This window comes from Trachurus japonicus, chromosome 4 (assembly GCF_045865225.1).
Source record: "Trachurus japonicus isolate A0001 chromosome 4, Traja_1.0".
Lineage (NCBI taxonomy): Eukaryota > Metazoa > Chordata > Actinopteri > Carangiformes > Carangidae > Trachurus > Trachurus japonicus.
Window position 1 is genome coordinate 8,642,188 of NC_140910.1, and position 15,465 is coordinate 8,657,652.

The 15,465-nt window shown below is 41.4% G+C and overlaps 2 protein-coding genes across 3 annotated transcripts; both read right to left on the reverse strand.

The window, feature by feature from the left end:
* Nucleotides 1–2,345: 2,345 nt before the first annotated feature.
* tmem165 (transmembrane protein 165) lies at nt 2,346–8,352 on the reverse strand. Of its 2 annotated transcripts, XM_085773770.1 has the most exons (7): nt 8,305–8,334; nt 8,033–8,228; nt 7,401–7,629; nt 7,140–7,315; nt 6,243–6,425; nt 5,889–5,994; nt 2,348–3,710 (listed from the first exon to the last, which is right to left on the reverse strand). In XM_085773770.1, exons 2-7 carry the CDS (start codon nt 8,180–8,182, stop codon nt 3,634–3,636), a joined length of 921 nt encoding a protein of 306 aa, XP_085629896.1. In that variant the 5' UTR covers nt 8,183–8,228; nt 8,305–8,334; the 3' UTR covers nt 2,348–3,633. The 2 variants fall into 2 exon arrangements, with proteins under 2 accessions (XP_085629895.1, XP_085629896.1); XM_085773769.1 differs by having other exon boundaries at nt 2,346–3,710; nt 8,033–8,352.
* A 635-nt stretch (nt 8,353–8,987) lies between these two features.
* On the reverse strand, nt 8,988–14,332 carry srd5a3 (steroid 5 alpha-reductase 3). Its single transcript, XM_085775392.1, has 5 exons — nt 14,070–14,332; nt 13,843–13,985; nt 13,128–13,313; nt 12,921–13,046; nt 8,988–9,719 (listed from the first exon to the last, which is right to left on the reverse strand). Exons 1-5 carry the CDS (start codon nt 14,279–14,281, stop codon nt 9,460–9,462), a joined length of 927 nt encoding a protein of 308 aa, XP_085631518.1. The 5' UTR covers nt 14,282–14,332; the 3' UTR covers nt 8,988–9,459.
* Nucleotides 14,333–15,465: the final 1,133 nt, after the last annotated feature.

Sequence of the window (15,465 nt, forward strand, 5' to 3'; positions counted from 1 at the left end):
TGCTTTAACCAGTATCAGTGTTATGTTTGAGTGTCATTTATTTATTTACATACATCATTTTATTTGGACCCTTTATATTCAGGATAAACTAAAGCTGCTGTTCCCACTGTACCTGCGATCACCCACATCTCATTCAGTTCTTTCCTTCATACAGTCCCTGGCACCTGATATGTTGTTTCTGTGCTACTTGAATTTGCATTTAGTCAGAGTATAGTTAGACCAACTACACAGCACCGCTGGATCTCTCCACTGGCATCGGTTGTGGTGCTGCAAAAAAAAAAAAAAAAAAAAAGACACATAACAGTCCCCTCTCCATCACATGGCATTTATTCTCAAACCTGCACAGGTGGCGTACTGGTGCTGCATTCAAGGAGCACCGATTATATAGGGTAGTGCAATAAACCTGAAAGAATGTACCAAAGTGTAATGAAAACGAATGTCATGGATTAAGAGGTTTAAGGCTGGGTGAGACTTTGCACAATAAGACAAAGAGTAAATGACAACTTAATTGTTTTAAAAAAGGCAGCAGCACGTGAAATTAAAAGTAGATGTGAAGTTCCAAACCAACACGGCACAAAGGATCTAAACCAACTGTGACATACACACAAAGACTGTTGAACCTCTCCCCCTCAGAACGAGCTGGTTACTTGTGAGTTTATGGTTATGCAAATGACTGGTGTCAGTTTGAAAGGTTGATTTTTGCAGTGTTCATATTGAATCTTTACCTCCCAGTCAGGCTGTGTTACATCGAGCTGGAAATGGTTCAAACTGGCACATTTGGAAACACAATGCAACGTTCAGTACACAACATCCGATGACTGTATTGGCCTTTAAAGTGATCATTACTTGGGTTCTTTTCCAAGTCTCAAAATCACAAAGGAAAATGTTTTGTATCCAAAGAGAGTCCAGGAGGCCAGTCCTGAAAGCAGAAGGACACGGTGCGTTGTGTTAAATGTTGTGTAGTTCTGATGTACACACTATAGAAACTCTGAATGTCTCTCAGTGTTTTCTCTCCACTTTCATATTTGTGTGACGTTCGTGTTTGGCTCAGGAAATTCACGGCTGCAGGACGCTCCTCCACAGAAACACCTGTCGTGGTTCTCTCAGCTTAATCCTCACACTGTGTCCTGTTGGTTTATGTCACGCCCCCACCACCCATGTCAGAGCAGGTGCTTCTCACAGGTGAAGACGAACACCTGCTGTGACATCGCTTTAAAGTTTTGATGCCCCTTTTTTAATCACAGTTCATAAGCTGTACTGCAGGATCAGCAGGCTGTGAGTAGTAGTAGTAGTTGCATCAGATCATCACTCCTTTCTTAGGAAATATCAATAAATGAAATAGAATAAAGACAATTGGGCCTAAAATACATCTACTGACAATTATGTATCTAAGTGCCACAGTTTTATGAGTTAAATCTTGTCATTAATCACTTATAATATAAGTGGTTACCAGCATGTATAATGATATTAATACCATAATAATGTTTTTCCCCTTGAATGTCTAAAATCATCTGTAATTGGGCTGCAACTGACTATTATTTCTGATCAATTTGCCACAGATTATAATTATTATTTAATGGCCATTCTAACACTTCTAATGGACTTTATTATTTCCCAATTCATAAGTAACTCTCTTAATATTTTATTGTCTCCAATTAAGTCAAAAATATAAAATTTTCATTGATTTAAGAAAGAGAAGCAACATATCTTAATATCTAAGATTAATAAAACACATTCACCGATTATGAATGTGATAACAGATTTTTCTTTTTTGTTTTACCTCTAATCTAAAGCCTTAATATGGTTGTAAATGTTAATTAATGCATTTGAACTGGAACTTCTCCTGTGAGGTAGGTGGATAAACACTTATATTAAATGTGTATTGTATAGAACATGTCTTCATAGGAGAAGTTTTCATTGCTAAGCATATAAAAGAATACTTAAATTATTAATATGATTAGAACTTTTTACATTTTTGCAAAAAATGAGAACTCAGTTTCATGAACTTCTGTTCACTTACTCAGTGGACACGCTGCTGCTGCCACCTGCTGCTCAGTCTGAGCTCAAACATTTTCAATTTAACCCTCGTCTCAATAATAAAATTCAAACTTCATTCTCTTAAAGCTTACATGATGTAAACCCACTGGTCTGTGTGTGTGTTCTCACTTGGATGTCAGCAGCCGTGCATTCATTTCTTGAGCCAAACCAGAAATCAAAACATAACCTTTGAAGGCAAATGTATCAGTCGTTTGCTCCCCTTTGATCTGAAAATAAATCCATATGAAATGTTCTCCTGTGTGTTTCTCTGCCTCCACAACACGGCACAAATGACTGGTTTTAGAAAATTAAGACAACACATAAAACATCTTTATTGAGCATTTCGGATTCGTAGGCATCTCAAAACCAACCTGTATCACAAACTGAAGTATATTTCACAGCCGGGCACAGCCTGTCAAATATTGACAACGCAGCTTTGGCCTGCTCACTTAAAAAAATATTTCCATTCCTTGTTTTCTTGTGTTCCCTCTCTCCCACCCTTTCTGTGTCTACAGTACATATGCTAAGAAGAAGAAGAAGAAAAAAATCAAGCTAAATAAATACATACCAGTTTAAATAAAAGGAAAGACGTAGGTCTGAAGTACATTGCTGGTTGAGGTGCAGCTGCTTATGGCAAAAATAACATGGTGGTGACTTCATGGTCACACTGACTCTGGGCAGTAAATGGCTGTGGACCAGACTCTGTACCTAATGCAGACCTGTCAGGTGTGGTGACACCAGGACACAGAGGTATTCTAGTGGTTCAGGTCTCCCTCTCTTCAACAGAAAACTGCTGCTGTGTTTTAACAGTCAGACTGAGGGAAATGTATCCATGATGCCTCATAAAATCTCAGCTTTTCGAGCAGCATCTTAAATATGTGCCGTTGGTTCTGTGTTCAGTTTTTTCCTCACAGTACACACCAGGCCCACTTCCTCTGAGACTTTAATAGACTGCAGCAAAGAGTTTCACCCAGAGAGGAGACTGAGCGACACCTGCACCTGGGCTCGTGTTAAATAGACAAAACTCAACCAGGCAACATTGGGAAAAAAAAAAAAAAGGCAAGGCAAAGATTTTGAAACGGGGCTCAGAGACTGAGCGAGTGTGAGGAAAAGTACTGCATGTCGGCTCCGGGTCTGAACCACAGAGCCTGTGAGGAGCAGGTCAGAGGGCAGCAGTCAGTAACTATCCAACCAGTCCTCTCTCTCTCTCTCTCTCTCTCACACACCCCGTGATGAGGACACAGGTCGTACAGAAAGCCACAGCCCGGCCTGCTCTCCTCTAGCTAGCCTCTCTTCCACTAACACCTGCTCCATGAGAATTTAGTGTGTAGTTAGTGTTCAACGACTAGTCCCATGGTGGCGTCTGCTTCAGGTTAGTATTGGAAAAATGTTATTTAATGCTAAGTTCCCCCTCTGAGTAACAGGCTGCAGTGGAACAGAGGCTCTCTTGGGGAAGCTGGGTGGGACTTTGGCTCCCTGTTTAACCTTGTCACATGTTCTGTTGGACACAAACAGAATCAAAACTACAGTCTCTCTACAGCAACTGGACCATTTTTTTTTTTACACATATGTACAAAGTAAAGTCTTTTTATCCAATTAAAATCCAGATTCCGGCTTGATGAACAGGGCAGAGAAGGCGAACGCCAGGAAAACAATCCCTCCAATGATGGTTACTATGGAGACAAAGAAGAAAACAACAACAACAGCAGGTATGTTAGAGGATGATCGGACACTTCATTCATGAATGTTTCCTAAAACACAGCTCATTGCAGCATCTCATCCCCTCCATGATCCTCTAGGAAGAGCCGAAAGGGATGCTGCTTCCGTCACTCCGTTGCCATGACAACACACACACACACACAACATTGACTGATGCTCAAATGAATGGCTGGATAATCACTTGAAGAGGAAGCAGCAGAATGACCTGCCTGATAAACTGTCCTAAACCCTGATCAATCAGCTCACTCATCACGCGGCAACTAATTATTATGAGCTATTAGAACTTGTGCACTCACACTCAAAACATGATCTAATATCACAGACAGAACAGACGTTTTTAATAATCAGTGTGTTTGTCCACAAAACTGAGATCACATCTGTCTCCGTTTGAAGATAACACTCACTGTTTGTGTGTGGCCCTGTTCAGGTGCGACAACGACATCTGTCTCAGGTGAACTGGCCACCAGCAGCCAGCTCTAATTTCAGGTGTGAATGCACCCGTGACACATTGAGGGCCTGTTTGACATCTGATCACTCCTGAATGTGAAAGAATCTCCAGTGGCCTTCTTTTTCCTGAGTTTTCCTAAGTTTTATAATAAAGTGACAATATTTCCAATGGATAGAACCTGATGTTTTTGTAAAAGTGCACAGTGCAATGACTCACTAACTCCCCAGTCCCTCTTTCTCTCTGTCTCCCTCTCTCTCTCCCTCTCTCTGTCCACTTCTCTCTTTCCATCTCTCCACCACATTGACAATGGACCATCTGTCAAAGCTGGAGCGTCTAAAAACAACACATACCTCTTCATTTGCCTACAAAGCAGGGAAGTGAGATTGGATCGCGAACTGTCACTCAAGACATGTGGAGATGCATTTTAATTCAAGGTGTGAGGCGACATATTTACAGCTGTCCAATGGTGATTGGGGCCAGAGAGACTTGCTTATTAACTGAATGTAGCTTATGTCTTTATTGCCTCACTGGTACAGGCAACTACCACAGACCGGTTACGACAGTCAGTCTTCGTCAGTGTGTCAAATTGGCCCATTGCCATAATCCCTCTAGTTTTAGGAGTAGGTTCGTTACCTTTAATTGTCGGTGCAAGCTATTTTTAGAACGGCGGAGCAGAGCCACGAGCTGCTCAGAGGCACACTATGGAGGCTAATGGGATTTCTTGGTTTCCCTCATCAAACTCATCAAATACACAATCCAACAACTCCAAAACGCTCTGGTGGACAAGTTGTGACCTGCACATTCACCACGCTATGAGATAATAACGGAACGTTACGAGACGGAGTTGTTTTCGAGGCAAATTCAGAGACTGTTTGCCGAGAAACTGTCCCTGACAGTAACGCGCATCAGCGGTTTTGCATGAATTTACCTCGAAAACAACTCTGCCGTTCTAAAAATAGCTTGCACCGACAATTAAAGGTAACAAACCTACTCCTAAAACTATAGGGATTATGGCAATGGGGCAAATGGCCAAAATGTTGAACTATCCCTTTAAGATGTTTACAGTTAAAGGGACAACGAGGAGTTTCTATTTGGTTATAAAAAAAGTCTCACATTAATGTGGATGAATCTACGTTACCCACACTTGTTAATGGGCCCATTTTCAATAAATATATCGTTTTGTCTCTATCGTTATTTTGTTATTTTAATTAATGGTGGAAATGCTGGTCGAGCCGACCAGCGTTTCCTTACTTTCGGTTTCGCGGACGCTCATGAGAATAATGCAGCTGAATCGCCGTTTATGGTCGGAACTACGACGGTAACTGAACCTCTTTGAACCTCTGACTTTAATTATTGATGAATGAAAACATGAGTCCGTCTTGCGCCACGGTGCGTGCGGAGGCTCATAAATGTAGTGTGAAAACGCTTCGCTTTTCCAAAACTCCTCGTTGTCCCTTTAATGAACTATACTTTTACAAAACATATTGTGAACAAGATCAAAATTCTTGAGAAACATTAAGTGTAATTTCAACAATATTATGCCTCTTCTGTTTTCTATGTAATGTTCACACTTGGCAAATTCATCCCACGGGCCGGACTGGACCCTCTGGCGGGCTAGTTGTGGCCCACAGGCTGCACGTTTGTTTTACACTGTAAGACTGACAACGGCAACAACAACACTCACCTGTTCTGACTGATATTTTCTGGGCGATCATTCTGCCCCCGATCACAGCCAAGCCTGTGCACAAACAGTGTCCAAGTGTACCGCCCACTGCAACTCCAAATGGATCCTGGGAAATGTAACAAAAAAGCATTTCATGTTAATGTCAGAGAAGATTATAGGATGCCTAAACATTTAATTAGCAGTGTACTGACATAGTGGTGCAGTGTGTGTGCGAGTTACTCGACAAAAAAACAAACAAAGGATTTTGTTTTTCAGCTGGACCACCCAAGGGCAACATTCAGACATGCGACATGTGACGACAGCAACACGTTTTAAAGCAAACAATAAACCCGTCGCACAATGAATGCAACGAACCTCCCGTGCAGCCAGAATAATGGTGGTCAGCTGCGAGCGGTCCCCCCACTCGGCGAGGAAGGTGAGGGTGAGGGCTTGGATGAAGATGGGGGAGATGAAGCTGTGCCACTTTCCCTGAGGCATGGTGGTGCCTGATCCGGCCTCCACGTCTGGAGAGCCGTTGGCCAGCTTGGAGCGCTGAAGCTGAGGACACAACAGAGGGCAAAGTGAAGAACAGAAACACTGGATAAAAAGGGGGGACGGGGAGGGGATGAGGGGAGTATTCTTCATTTTACATTTCACTCTGCTACACAAAGGAGCTACTACTACTACCAAGGCAGCGTCGGGAGTTAATTTACTTAATTAAACGCTGTTAGATTAGATGAGAGGATTAGTCAGCTGAGATACTTTACAGTCCACAGCACAATGGGTATGAGCTACAATTTGCTCTTCTCTCACTACCTGTGAAAGTGCTACTTCAGATACGTTCAGGGAGGGGTTTCCAAGATAACCAACCTGACTTCACTCCATAACGGCTGCAATAGAAATAATAAACCAGAGTCCCATGCAGCCCTGTGATTGACTTCTTTTTTTAAACCTTGATTAACAGTAGTAAAAATAAGTTAAAGCATTAATTTTTGATTGATATAATTCCACATTTAAATCTTCAGTCTGACAGATTTAACTGCTCATTTCCCTTTTCTCATATCCAAGCAGCACATTATCTTTTTTTCAATTCCTGCTGATAAGGTAATGTGAGCTTCCTCTGAGTCAGAGTGTAGGTGAGAGAGTGCAAACAGTCAGCAATGGTGCTATTTATCTGGGACACTAGATAAATTATGCATGTGTAGTCAGACGTTAACGACCTTGGAGGGGTACTATTAAAGTGTTAAGTGTTAGTAAAAAAAATGTCTTTACCTCTTCATCCTTCTTCTTGATCTCTGCCTGCACCTCCTCCAGCTCCTCTTGGCCTTCATCTGGACTCATCCTCAGCCCTTCCCTGAGCATGCGTATACCAAAGATGGCAAACAGAGCAGTAGACACATAGTATGTGTAGATCCTGGGGATGATGGTGGTGGCATAGCCAAACAGCACTGCAAGGCAAGAGGGCAATGTGAGCGCTGATGGTAGAAGGAATGATCTTAATATACACAGTATGGACTCCACATTTCTACTCACCAGAAAGGCAGGTCATGAGTCCCAGAGCCAGCATAGCACCTGCCAGCACGGTGAGCCGGTTGTAACGCATGGCCATGATGGCTGCAATGAAAAACGTCTTATCTCCCAACTCTGAGACGATGATGACAGAGATCGAGGCCACAAAGGCGTGGATGAAACCCAGGTTTCCTTTGGTGGAGTCATCCTCAGACACCACCACCTGGCCCAGTGGGTGAGGACTTGGAGCTTTCTGTAGAGGATCAACACAGCAGCACACATGGCGGTCAGCTCACTTAACGTACACACAGTTGGTTTTAAAAGGACGAACTTGTTGTAGCCTAACGTTATGTCTGTCCCAGATGCCATGAAAATGTAAACAACACTGGGGGTGGATTATCAGAGTGACCTTACGATGCTAACACCCAGCACACCCGCTGTATTCGCCCTTTAATTCAGTTTACCTGATATATTTAGCCGTGAAACACTAACTTTACCCACTCGGGCTCGACACCGGAACTCGGTGTGACATGCCCGTTAGCATGTCGGCTAGCTCGGTGATGCTAGGCGGCAGCGGCGGCTCCAGCGTCCAAACCTGCCGCTCACCGACTGTAATAAGGTGTTTAACCGCGAAAAAACGAGGTGTAAACTTTTACCTCTTGTGCGGGCTGCTCTTGGACCGGTTTGTGCTCCTCTGGAACAGCGGCAACTCCGACCGACAACAACAACACGGCGGCGAGCGGAAACAAGACGCATATCACAGTTGTATGAGCCCGTCCGTGTCCTCCGCCGACCGTCAGAGGCATCGTTGCAGCCGGAGCTCGGACCAACTCGGTTTGCGTGTTAATTTATCTTCCGCGAATTACTTAATATAAGCTACAACGAGAGCGGCTAACTTCATATTAGCAACCTGTACAATATACAGTACTCCTCCGTGATACACGTCACGACGAGAAAGACCGAGCCAGCTCAAGACGGAAGTTAGGATCTTGAGGAGAAGTCCTGAGGACGGAATCAGTGAGCTGATTGGACCGTAGGACGGATGACGTCAGATGTAGGCTGACGTACACGATGGAAAGTTCAGTGATTGGACAGTATTGCTGTCACTAAGAAATCCTTTCAGCTCAATCTGCACTCAATTCAATGGTTTAAAATCACACAGGGAAAATACTATTAATTTATCACCACATGTAGTTACTGTAGTTACTACTTCACTGTCATCAAATAACCTCATTCAGTCTCAATATTCAGTATTGATTATCCTACAATAAGGTTTTTGATACAAGTCGTTTTAATCATTTTGCAGCCAAAGATGACCAATGTATTGTCACCAGTGTGTATACTGTAAACATAGACAATAAATACAACAAATAAGTGAGCAGAGTAATTAAACATAAATATATGCAGTTGTTTTTTCAATGAGTGTAGTTTTTAATTTGATCGTATATTATGGTTCAGAATGATTTTTAATACAAAACCCAAATGTTTCTATGAGAGCAGTATATTACTGTCAAGATAAAAGTAAAGAATGCAGTCACAACAAAAATAGCTTGTGTTACAATATTCAGTATTTTTTTCATATACTGTATTTTGGTTTAACCAAAAACTCCTTAAGCTGGTATTCTGCTACAAGCAGAACTTGAACATTTTATAATTTGGTATGAGAAGAAAAATGTTCAAAGCCAAAACAATTTCTTAGATTCTTCATGTTTTCAAAAATAAACTTTTTATTTTTTACAACTTATAACATACATCTTTATGTTGTCATAGGAATAATATGTCATCAGACATTATTATGACGAAAGAAGTCTTGTTGCATTGAACTGTCGTTCTGTGGTGAGGCTCCTCATTTCTTCACAGTAGAGTAGGATCCTGCAGCCCTGCTCCACCTCTCATCAGTTTGAAGCTGTCACAGTCCTGTTGGCTACTGAGCAGTTCCGCATAGCCCCGAGCAGCTTGTCAATCAACGCTGAGAGGGAGTTGAGTTTTTCACCAGCACGTTCAGCTCCTCAGATGTGCGTTTGTTTAGCAGTTTACTGCTCCCAAAACCCAGTGCATAACACGATCCAGTGCTGACAACTCCTCAGAACACAAAAGGTATGAGTGCTTTCCTATGTTGTGGGTAGGACTCATATTTACTGATGTAAAGGTCATGACAGAGCTGTGCTGCCAGTGACTGGTTAAAGAGCACGTAACAGACTACAAGCCACCATGTTTGAGACAGGCCTCCCAAAACCAAGGCGAGAGAGACGTAGATCAGCAGCTCAGCAAAGTAATGTGGACATGAGACCAGCTCGAACCAGCCTCCATGTGGCACCCTGTGAGCCAGAGTCTGCACTGCTCCTGCAAGACAACACACAGCAAAGAATCACACACCAGCAGTTCACGTTACTTTGTACACAGACATTTACTACTATGTTAAATTAATGCTGCGCTAACTGATATTTTTGATTAACAAGGGTTTAAATTATGTATAATGTGAAATGTAAAAGCAAACTCAAGACCCACCTTTTTAGCTTGGTAGTCCTATTTGAGTTTTAAGACAATTGTTTCAGGTTTTATTATCTACTTACTTATTTACTTTTGATTATTTTTATCCTGCTTTTATCTTATCTTATTTTATAAAGTTATCCTTTGGTCTTGTATAATTTACTGAGTTGTATTTATTTTATTTTGTTTAATGTAATTTATTTCATTTTATTTTAATTTTCATTCTACTGTTTTTATGTTTTTAAAGGAACAATATTTAAGAAATCAAAAGCAAATAGTCATAAAATCCTCCTAATATGTCACAGAGACTCAGGAATAATGTTGATATAACATACTGATCACACCGACAACAATAGTACAGCCAGAATATTCGCATTAATTTATTTTTTTTGCAGACCACAAATCATGTTTATGTTTTGAATTTACGTGTTGGCATGTGTCGCCACCCAGCGCCCTCTCCCAATCACAGCGTCAGTGGCATTTCAGCCTCCGGGTTGCCAGTTAAGCTTCCACTGAGCTGCAACTACAGCTGGGAGATAAAACGAGATTCCAAAAAAAAAGAAAAAAAGATCATTTTCTATTATCGGTTATTATGGTCATATTTCCTCGATATCACAGCGGCTTGTCGCTCTGCCGTTTGATACACCGCTTGCTGTTGTGAGCATATAGCCTACTTAGTTTGAGCAGCTAAAGCTAAAGGGAAGAATTACAAAGTGAAAGTTAGAAAAGAGGGAGGAAATGTGGCGAAATGGAGCCGATGGTAAATGAAGTGATGGTGAACGTGTTGAGCGGTTCATGAGATAAGTCCGGCCCGGTCAGGTCGCCGGTCTCCGGTCGCCATGTTTTATGAGCCGACGTCAGAAAGTGGAGGAGAAACGGAGTGGCTTGTGATGTTTATTCTGCGGTAAGACGTCTCATATGTTGGCTCATCTACGGCGTGAATAACACGCACTAGGCTCCTGGGTTACAGTGTGTGTGTATGTGTGTGTGTGTGTCAGCGCTGCACACACAGACACACATGCAGCGTCTGAGTGGTGAAATGTAACAATAACTTGCAGATCACCTGAGTGACGTGAACTCTGCTCGTAGTTACTGTGAGTCAGAGCAATAAAACAGTGAGGTTGTTGATGAATATTTAGCTTTTTACTCTGCTTTGAGACTTTCAGACTGACTGTGTGAGTGAGCAGAGCGGAGGTTAGCGCACCGCTGTCTGGCAACCTGTTTTGAATTTGACTGAAGCAACAATTTTGGCCACATTCTTACATACCGCTCCTTTAATGTTTTAATATTTTATATCTATCTCCTGGGTTTCCTCATTTTTAAATTCAAAATCCTCAGTATCTAGTTTGTTATGATGTTACATGAACACTGATTTTCTGTGAGTGTACCTGTGTGTGTGTGTGTGTGTGTGTGTGTGTGTGGGTGGGTGGGGTGGTTCTTTCATATTTTCTTTATTTTTATGTATGTATGAAAAGTGCAATACAAATAAAGTTGATTTGATGAAAGTGGTGTGGACCAGCTGAAGGTCCTGAATATTTTTCTGTAGTGGTGTTTGGAGTGCGTCTCAGCTACAGCTAAGTATTTCCACTGAAGCACGTACGAAATGTGTGTGTAGCTGTTAAGAGACATCTGGGTGAAATTACTACATATTTGGTTGAATTGACATTTTGCATACAAGAGGTTTTGTTGTTTTTGCAATGAATTCAACAAGGACAACAAAGACTTCAGTTTGACAAACCTTAATCTGTATAAAGAAATACGTGGATGGCAGGGATCCACAAAAATACTGGGAGAAGATAGAAATGAGTTTCATCAGGCTTTTACAAGTTGGTTATGAGTTTTTTGTAGTGTAGACTCATCTGTGCTCTATAAAAGGTTGTTCTCAAAGGCAGGGAAGAAAAAAAAAATCATAACCCACATCATCTTGGTCCCTACACAGTTGAGAAGTTGTGATTTTGTAATAAAGAAGGAAGTGGACATTTTACACAATCTATGTTCTTTGCCCGCAGTGCACACTGACTACACAATTTTCACTTCAGTTAAAACTACGGCTAAAATGTAAATTGAATATCACCAAATTGCATTAAGATGTGTAGTTATTTGGATTTTGAATATAAGGATAAACTGTTTTTTAACTCGTGTTTACAAAATATTTACTTTATTAACACCTAATCATATCGAGGTGTTCAGAAAGTCCTCTGGCTGCTCGCGGTCTGCTACTTTTTCTGATAAGAGCTACCGTTTTGTCACAATCACAAACCTCTTTCTCAACGTTTCTGTCTGCATCAACCTGGGGTGCGTCTATTATTGTGGCAATTAAGGTTAGTGTTGCATTCCTCGTTTTAGGTTTTCATAAAAATTGTAATTTTCACTTTTATTTCAGTTTAGTTCTAGTTTTAGTCTTGGCTTTGGTTAACTATAATAACCCTGTTATAAACTCACAAATCACATTATCATTTCGGGATTGTTTTTCAGGAAAATTAAATGACTGATACTGACTCATAATAATAATCAGTATTTTTTATTTTTTGCAGATCTTTCAACCGTCCATAGATTTTGGCCCTGACCTGACTGATACAATACATCTGATTCATATGATATAAACGTTGCCCTCAGTAATTTTTTTATTTTTTATTTTATTTAACCTTTATTTAACCAGGCGAAAAATCATTAAGAACAGGTTCTTATTTGCAAATAAGCAAACTATACTATAAAGATCTGGTTGGACTAAAAAAAAAGTCTTGGTTTCCCTCATACGGACACAAATATGTGTATTTGCCTGTTTTACATTCTGGCCAGTAGATGTTGACCTGGTTACATGAAGCATCAAGAAATAAACCTTTTCTGAACCTGCTTCATCTCACCATCTGTAAAACAAGTTGTGCATCTCTGCTAGTTATATAATTTGCAACAACTTTACTCAATAATGCAATAACAACACACTTAATGTAGATATGATGTTCTTATGAAATCCCAATGCTTTGGGAGATGGTCAGCATTAATAACCTGTGCAACCTCAAGGACTCAAAACACGCTGGAAGACAACAAGCTGACCTGACTTTCCGGTGCGAAGCCTGGCCAGCAGGACCATGGACTGATGCTGCAGCAGTGAGGCAGCGATAAACAGCGTTAATCCAGCCACGTGGAGCCAGTCCAGCTGAGAGAGGAGGGGACCACTCCCTAAACAGCACAAACATCATATATGTGACACAGTGGAAAGCAGTGACGGGCAGATGTACAGAGGACCAACTCCAGTCTAACCTTTCCCCGCACGGTCCGAGCAGAGCACCGTCAGCCCCAGTACGATGTAGTATCCCAGCCCGAAGGCGTACTGCACCAAATGCATGGACCCGCCGGAGAAGACGCTGACAAACAGGCACTCCAGCAGCCTCCTGAGGGAGTGCAGCCAGAGGAGCAGCAGCACCAGGATAGTGGACAGCTGTGGGACTGCAGACAGGACTCACATCAGACACCACTACAGACACCAGTTGTAAGGCAACAAACATGTCCTCTATCGTGTTTGTTTAACATTTATCAGTCCAAATGGATTTCCAAAGTTGATAGTTTTCTTGATGAATGTGGGTTATCTTTTTTATGGCATGACATATCCTTGAATCCTAACAATGATTAAATCTTGTCTGATATGGAGCTACAGAGATGGTATGAGAAACTACACAGTAATCCTTTATGTGATGGGTATAATTTGTTTAAAGAAGATTTCATTTTTTAACCATATCTGATCATCTTAAGACCCTCTGAAAGCATGTGTATGTCTAGATTTCGTTGTGGAAACCACACGTTTCCAAACATAGGTAGCCTATGACAGGAATAACAACCCACAACAATGTATTATTTGTTTGTCTGGTGACTGTGATGACGATTACCATTATGTACTTGTAATATGTATGTATATGAAATGAAAATGAAATCACTATCAATAAGGGAGAACAGGAGCTTCAGTTGGATGTCAGCCTACATGGACCACCGGTGTCTGGTGTTCCTGTCAACACGTCTACCAGCCCGGTCAGCCATGATGGGCGGGGCTGCAGCTGGAGCATGAAGCTGAGGAGGAGGAGGCCGTTCCAGCAGACAGAGAGGGCGTAGAAGTGCCAGAACCACCTGAGGAGAGGAGAGGTCGTCTATTAGACTCTTAAGAGGTAAACAATCACATAAAACAATATTATTTTAGCTAAATGAACTTACCTTTTAGGGACGTCGAACACACGTAGCCATTCGTCTCGTTTGAGACTTTGTTTTGTTTTCCCGTATCGAATAAGATCCTGAAATAACACATATAAACCACTTGTTTCATATTTACTCGAGGCTTTGTGAGCACAGAAGGCCAAGAGGAAACACAAAGCCAGGAAACACCACAGAGTATCAATAATGCTCAGGCCGACTGGGCTCCAAGTCATGTTTCTGTTCTGCCGGGTGTCGTGTGCATTGTTTTGTGCAACACTGAAAAGAGACCGTCGGAAACGGCCGCTAGAGTTCCGGATGAAATGTGATGGGCAGGATGTAATGTGATAAAGTCTCCAGCAGGCGGCAGTAGGCTACTCTCACATATCTGCTCACTAGCAGCATAGACATATATATGTCTATGACTAGCAGAGCCAGTCTACGACAAGATTAGAAATGTTACTTACTACCCGCTTACTACCTATGGTTAGTACTACTAGTGTTGAAGTACTCTTGAGATCGAGGTCTTGTCGGTCTCGATCGAGCTGGACTCGGGATTTTTTCTCAAGACCAGTGAAGACCACAGCTGTGGCATCCTTTTTTTCTTCTTCTTTTTTTAAACGCAAATATCTCTCTGCCACTTGCTTGATTTTGGTTTATGTAATAATAATAATGATGATAATAACAATAATAATGAAAAACTTCAAGATGTTAAAATTATCTGAAAAACTTGGTTGCACCAGTGTCATAGGTGTCAGACTTCAGCTGTTCTTCTGTTCAATCCAAACTTTGTTTCAATTAAATATGGTAGCCTACAGATTTTATATAAAAATTATCTTTTCCTTTTAGCCCAGGAATAATATCAATGAATAGCCTACTTCAGTAATGAACTTGAAAATGGTGTCCCATTGGTTTGGTCTTGGACTTTGGTCTCGCCCCCCCACCCCCAAAGTCTTGGTTTTGACTGGGCCTTGGGTTAGTAGACAGGGTGGTGTTGAATCCATTCCAAATCCAATCCAAATCTGTTGTAGACTAGCCTATATGAAGCAAACAAGCGAACAAAAATGTCCCAAAATGCCTCACAGTTGTGAAATCCAACCTGCTGCGGTGCCAGGCTGAAATCTACTTTTCAGTAACATTAAAACATTAAAATGTACTCAGGGCCGGCCCTAGCATTTTGGTGGCCCCTAAACAAGATTTTTGTTTGTGGCCCACTCTAAGCGCAAACACCAAATCACTGGTTAAAACTGAATACAGACGTGTTTATGCCCTCTGAGGTTTGAGGCCATTTTCTCGAATTTAACATATTTTCGTAAATTGATCTTTTTAAGATACTTGCAGATGTAACAATACTCAAGTGTTGTCTATGTTGTCTATGTCTAAATATTAGAACCTCCGCTGTAAGCACACTGAGGCCAAT